Here is a 7,136-nt window from a genome sequence, read left to right as displayed (position 1 = left end):
AAGGGTATAATTGAAAAATCGTACCTTTAAAATACTAAAACGATGGTTAAACAGAAACGCTAAATCCACAGTTAAATGACACTTAAAAAAGAACGAAGGAAGTAGTATCTAATTATGAGAATTCTTGCTTCGGCTCTCTCTATTCTAAAAGGAAAAAAAAAAAAAAAAAACAAAAAAAAAAAAGGTTATATTTTATTTTATGGGATGATTTTAATCTCTTCCGTGCATTTATTCAATGTCTTATTTTCTCTCTATCTCTCTCATTCTATCACATCACTAAATTATCACACATACATCACTCTTTTTTTCTTTTTATCATAAGGTGTATTTGAACAACTCTTTTGATACAACTTTTGGGACAACCTTGTTGTGTTCTCTTTTTATTGGTCAAAATCAATAGAGAGAGACAAAAAAAAAAAGAGAATAAGAAGATAATGTGAGTACGAGAGAGAAGGTTGTACGAAAGTTGTACAAAAATGGTTGTACAAATATCATTTCTCATAAACAAAAGTGTTTGTTGAAAGGTAAATATGTGGTTAAAAATTTAGTCTACATACTTTAACTTTTCAACTATCTTTTTTTGTTTATATTTCATTCAGAAGAAAATGTAATACAATGTTTCTATCAATTAAACTATCCTCAGAGACTAAATCAAAATTCTAATTTATGAAATTATAGATAAAACGTTAACTTATAAAACATATATAACATGAATAAATAGCATTATTGTACACCACTAAAAAAAAATAGCATTATTGTAGGAATTTTGCAACAAGGAGTGGAGAAATAGAGCTAATAAAAAAAATAGGTAAAAGGAAAAAGTATAAGTTTGTCTCCTTTATTGTTATTTACTTCAATATATTGTTAAATTTAGTTCTATGTTTTTTTTCAATTAGATTTGTGTGACAAATATAATCGTAACCTGACTGTTTTGTGTGACAAAACGTAACATGCAACAAACAAACTCTTCATGTTTTTCTTTCTGCAAAAGGAAATAGAGCATGTTTTTTCACTTCTAGTAGTTAACTGTTAGAAGCATCAACCAATGATGTATTGTAAGTATCATTCTCAACTGGAACTAATTAGTAAACCTCCACTTCATGCTTTTATTTTTTTATAAGGAGACATGTTTTTTATTTCTATAATTTTTTTCTAATCTTCTTTTTCTTCCACAGTTGAACCATGGATGTTGAGGCTTCTGATAAGACAAATTGTAGTACTGTTGGTGATGATAGGAACTTCAATTTTATACTGCTCCCTTCGCGTTCGAATAATATATCGCAATTGGACGTGTGGAATCCAGTTTCTTGTGATGACGCTGATTATGATGATGATGATGAACCTCTGTCAGAAAGGTTATCCCGGATGTCAAATTTGGGAACATGTAACTGTGCTGTTCCTCTTAAGAAAAGGCGTACTTCTGCAATGCCGGTTAAGAGGCTAACTTCATGTTCGAATAATACATCGCATTCAAATGTGAGGAATCAAGTTTCTTTGGGAACATGTAACCGTAAACTTCCTATTAAGAAGAGGAAGAGGCGATCGAACAACAGAAATTCCTTGCACAATTCTGTTAAGAAATCAAAGGTGTTACCATGTGATGATCATGACGAAGATAAAGATGATACTGCCGATAAATTATTTTCCTCACTGGACAAAGAAATTGATTTGATAAAAAAATCATTTGAGGAATGCAAAACGAAGAAGCAAGTAGAAGAGGAGATACTGCAGTCCATCAAGAGAGATATCGAGGAGTGCGACAAAGAGCTTCGAAATAAGAAGACGCAAGTAAGTTGTGTTAGAAAAATTAACGAAATTCACCACAGAATGCAGGGAAAATATAAAGAATGTGTCATGGAAATTGCAGCAATGGAGGGCTTGATTGGAGAGCGCAAGAAAGAGCTCGCGGTGAAAGAGATAGAACTTAATCAAGTAAAGGGTAACATTTCTAAAGAAATTGAACGTTGTCAAGTCATTGATAAGGATCGTGAAAGGAAGGAAGAGCAACTCAAGGCTCTTTCCCAAAAAATTGATGAATGTACTATGGAACTTAAGGCCAAAGAGAAAGACCTTGATGCTATGGAGAAATCAGTTGGCATGCAAGCAGCAAAGTTACAGTCGGAAAGGAAGAAGTTACTAGAAGTAATAGAAGTAAAGAGTAAAGTTTATGCTCTAATAAAGGAATTTGAGTCCAAACAGAAGCAATATCAAGGACGGGAGGAGAAGCTTGAGTCAAATGAGAAACACGTTGAAGGAATAGTAAAGGAGTTGGAATCAAGAATTAAGCTTAAAGGTCGTATCAGCGAGCTTGAATCAGAAAAGAAGGAGTTTGAAAACCGGGTGAAGGAGCTTGAATCAGAAAAGAAGAAGTTTGAGGGCCGAATGAAGGGCATTAAATCAAAGGAGGTGGAACTCGAAGGTTGTGCTAAGGAGCTCGAATCAGAAAAGAAGCGTTTTGAAAGCCAAGTTGAGGCCTTCAAATCAAAAGAGAAGCAGCTTGAAGCACAAGTCAAGAATCATGAATCAAAGATGGGTAAGTTTAAAGCATTAATATCTCACACACACACACACACACACTATCAAAACTGTATGTGAGGTAGCTTAAATATTTGTTATCTAAATATGCAGTTACATCTAACATGGATGATCAATTAAGCCGTACCATTGGTGGAACAAGTTTGCAATTGCTCCCAAGTGAGCAAAATGAAATTCTAGTTACTCTGCGAGAATCATCAAATCCTGCAAAACTTGTTTTGGATATAATACAGAACCCTAGTATGCCACTGAGTAAGAAGGATGACAATGATTTGGTTATTGATGATTGGCGCATCTATCTGCTAGAAACACTGATGGGAATGTCACCAATTATTAAACCTCGTGTAAGAGAACAAGCATTGAAGCTAGCACATAAATTCAAAGCTAACATAAAAGGAAATACTGAAAATTCTTTGGTGGTTCTTGGTTTTCTACTGCTTTTGTCAATTTATGGATTGATTACTTCTTTCGATGAAGGCGAAGTTTTGGAGCTTTTTGCATTTGTTGCTCAGCACAAGATAGCTGTGGAACTTTTTCGGACCCTCGGTTTTGCACATAAAGTTGATCTCTTGCAGAAACACGTCCAGAATGCCAAACTGATTTGTGAAGAGCACTTGCATGGAAACCGACTCCGTTGAAATCAAGGTTCTTTTGTTTTTCTGAATTAAATCCTATTTTATGAAACATTCCATTTTCAAACATACCCATGCTGCCTGCATGAATTGATATTTATAAATAAATTACTTTGAACATGAATTCAGGATAAGGCCAGAGATCAAGAAATTTCTATACTGGAATTTGTCCTACAGTGCATTTCAGAATCCGAGGATCGGCTTAACAGGGAGATTGAACATCGTATTCTTGTGGTAAAAGCAATGAGGGGTACTGCCGTACTACAATAAACTAATGTAAATAAATGTGGTAATAGAGGCTTGCTAACAGGATTAGAATACTTTACGACTATAAACATTGACTTCCTTGTATTCTTATTTATAACATCTTCATCTTTGATGTTCAAAAAAAGTATAATCACTTTCACTTTATAATGTTTAGACTAACTTTACCCTTACCATAGTTCTATTGACTTATAATATTACATCAGATGTATTTGGAAGGCTTGAAATTGTTCAAAAAAAAGTATAATCACTTTCACTTTATAATTTTACTGTTTTATTTATCTTTTAAATGCTTGAATTTGTTATCTTTTACACGGTTCAGATTCATCTATTTGGCAAGTTAGGCTCTTCTATTTGATCACACAATTAGAAGCTCTGAGAGTTAGATTCATGTTGTAACTATGTATTATGATTCATCTATTTCTTTCCTTCTCTACCATAGCATCTTTAACTATGGATTGTGATTAATCTTTTATATTCATTCTGGAACTTCAATTTCGAAATTGCCCAGAAATTGTGTTGAAAATGAGTTTGAAATTTCGACCAAACATTAGTAATAAAATCAAGGATCAGCTTGTGTTAAAAGAACAACTACAAAGAATGAACCATTGAACAACCAACCATTTAAAATATTAGTAATAAACTCAAGTGTTTCTAGTATATGAATATTGTGAAAGTGAAATGTTCATAAAAATAAAATTAATTGGTATATGTAAACCAACTACATCTTTTCTGCTGAAAATGAAACAAATCCCATTTAAGCAGTTGTAAGAATCTGTTACTATGAGTGGTAACATCATTTTACTGTAAAACTAATGACAAAAACTGTATAGATAGCTATGTCCATGGCAAACAAATCAGCCACGAAAATTGCTTTCACACTCTAATAATCAATTCTCAAATTCAAGGTAATTTGAAGCATCATGTGCATCTCATACCGTAATTATCATGGCCGCGGCAGAACAGAAAAAATGTTTATCCTGCATTAAAGAATGATCCTCCTCACATTGCCTGTCTTTTGCTGCTCGAGTCACATGCAGCAGAGCCAATGAACAAATCACCTTCCTATGCCTTGTACTTGTTCCAACCTGATTCCTATGAAAAGCAACCATTAACCAATACAAAGTGTGACTAAGACTTACTCTCCATGCTATAGACATTGCCGACGACTCCTACAATGCTAACAGTCACAGCCAATACCAACATTAACCATGACAAAATCCGTTCTACACGGCTCAAATCTCCCTGATGACTTAATCTTATTGCAACAAGAGGTGGAAATATGAAACCTAACGAAACAGCCGTTGTTGCACCTGTGAACTTAAAAGCTGTCCAGATATTTGGAATCATGGTACATCCAATATATATGAGAACCAACAGAATTGCGGTCAGCCCTAGCGACCTCTTCCTACTTTCTGATAAAGGAGGTGATCCCTCAAATACCAAAGTATCCACTGTTTGGCGTAGTGAGAAATGAATAACAGGGAAAACAAGTATCAAATGGAGAATGTAGCCGACTCGAACGATATAGTTCAAGGCCGAACTAAACCGGATTCCAAGATCCTTATCAAAATTAGTCAAAACATCAGACTCGGTATCATCCCCGAATAATAGGTAACCGGACAGCGCCGTTGCAGCATAAACCATGATGCACAAAATTGTAGTGACCCTTCCTACTCGGTTCATCTTCTGCGGTGACCTACCTTCAAGCTCGTTGTATATCGGCTGCACATTAAAATGACAAACATATGCATTTGTCATGATTGGAATCACCACAAGCAAATCCAAGATAGACTGTTTCGAGCTAAAATCAGGAACCATCCTAGGAGCATCAATCTTCCCTTCAACAAGCTTAATAAAAGCAACAGTGAAAGCGACAACAACAAACAAGATAGCAAGAGCCACCGATGCAGCTGAAGTCAAGCTCAACGAATCAATCTTATCAAGCGAACAAAGCGGCGCAAGAAAAACCACCATAACAACAAGAATCACAAGCTTCCTCTGATCCCAAACCCCATTCCCCATCAACTGATCAAAAACCCCTAAATGATGAACGGAACCGGACATAACATCCCCCATTATAATCAAATAAACAACCAAAACACCGGCATTGTTCAAAATAATACAAATCTCAGATAAAATCCTAGCAGGCCTACCCAAAGCATGTTGAACAACCTCGCCATAAGACGATGCTTTACACATAACCGAAAACCTCACCAACAATTCAACACTAATTTCCGACAAAACCCCCATCAAAATAATCAACACAATCCCTAAAACAACACCAAGAACTTTCATGGTAGCAGGAAGAGCCATAATTCCTGCCCCAATAATAGTAGTGGTCAAATTAAACACAGCACCGGGTACACCAGACCCATGATTTGGAATAGGACCAACAACAAGAGGATAATTATCAATATCAATTTCAAAATCATCCTCATCATCAACATCAACCTTAGATCCTAAAAACCCACCACCCTCATCAAAAGACAATCTTTGAAAAGAATTTGATGAATCATTCTGTGGCTGTAATTCTAAATATGATGATGAACTAACAGGTATTGAAGTGTAATTAGAATCATTCTTATGAGACATTATTGTTTGGTAGATCCAAAATTGAGAAAAATGTCTAGATCTTGAAGGAAAAGAAAGAGAGAAAAACTTACAGATTGAAAAGAATGGATTTAAGAGATCGAAGAGTAAACCTAGATTTCTGGGTCAATTGAATTTTGGATTTAGATGAGTATAATCTACAAAAAATTCTCGCTGAAAAATCACAAAACATTCATAACATGGAGAAACGTACCGTACGGCAATTTTTCGGGGAGAGAAAGGTTGTTTTGTTTATGTTTATGTTTATGTTCCTTGGAGTTTCCTTAATCCTATGTCTCTACTCTTTTTATTTTACTTTTACTCGCCACTTGCCACTTATCAATTTGTTTTCTCTTTTATTTTTTCTTAAAATATATTTTTTGCTTTTATCATTAACACATATAATACCTTCATCAAAAAATTAACACATTGTAATTAATCGTTACACATTCAATGATTATTTACCCTTTAATTTTCAACTCCAAAAGTTTGATATAGTGGTAAAAAAACAAGTTTTTTGCCGATAAATATAAGTAAATTTGTATGGGTTCTTTGAACATGTTTTGTGCTTGAATCATGACGTTATCCCCTCATCCTAGTGTGGCGGTTTATTTTAGGTAAAATTATTATGAAAATATTTAAAATTGGTATTAGATATAAGGTAAATGACTAAAGCTAATCAAGAAAGATACATAACTAAAACGAGTACTTGATAAAAGATGAAAAACATTTAGTCATTTTCTCATTGGTAATTTTATTTAATTTTTCTATAATATTAAATCTCCACACTTATTTTAAGAGGAAATTTCCATGCTTAATAGACAAAAAATTAAATTTACTAGTTGACCAAAAAAATATTAATATTATCTATTTATTATATTAATATAAGATGACATGTTGAGATATTGTTGGTAAAAAAGACGTGTATAGCTGGCGGAATAAGAGTTTGTGTATGGTGAATTATATTGATGTTTTGTTGGGGAAACCCAACATAAGTTGAACGTGTGGCAGTTTAGATATAGAAAAGTTCAAGTCCAAGGAGCTTATGCTTAACCTTCAAACAACAAAGTTGGAGCCCCATCCATTACGGATCTTTCTTTAACCCAACTCTTG

The 7,136-nt window shown here is 34.1% G+C and overlaps 1 protein-coding gene across 2 annotated transcripts; it reads right to left on the bottom strand.

Moving 5' to 3' along the window:
- Positions 1-2,664: 2,664 nt before the first annotated feature.
- Positions 2,665-6,317, bottom strand: LOC11425903 (amino acid transporter AVT6E). Of its 2 annotated transcripts, none has more exons than XR_003009571.2 (2): positions 4,370-6,310; positions 2,665-3,248 (listed from the first exon to the last, which is right to left on the bottom strand). XR_003009571.2 is itself a non-coding variant. In XM_024777253.2 (2 exons), exon 2 carries the CDS (start codon positions 6,024-6,026, stop codon positions 4,563-4,565), a length of 1,464 nt encoding a protein of 487 aa, XP_024633021.1. In that variant the 5' UTR covers positions 6,027-6,144; positions 6,238-6,317; the 3' UTR covers positions 4,064-4,562. The 2 variants fall into 2 exon arrangements, 1 of the variants encoding a protein (XP_024633021.1); XM_024777253.2 differs by lacking the exon at positions 2,665-3,248 and having other exon boundaries at positions 4,064-6,144; positions 6,238-6,317.
- Positions 6,318-7,136: the final 819 nt, after the last annotated feature.

The sequence above is a fragment of the Medicago truncatula genome, chromosome 2, assembly GCF_003473485.1.
Source record: "Medicago truncatula cultivar Jemalong A17 chromosome 2, MtrunA17r5.0-ANR, whole genome shotgun sequence".
Lineage (NCBI taxonomy): Eukaryota > Viridiplantae > Streptophyta > Magnoliopsida > Fabales > Fabaceae > Medicago > Medicago truncatula.
Note: the sequence above shows the minus strand (reverse complement) of the source record. Positions and strands in the feature narration are given on the sequence as shown.

Coding starts and splice junctions, on each gene's coding strand:
- LOC11425903 (XM_024777253.2), bottom strand. CDS start 6,026: ATGTCTCATAAGAATGATTCTAATTACACTTCAATACCTGTTAGTTCA.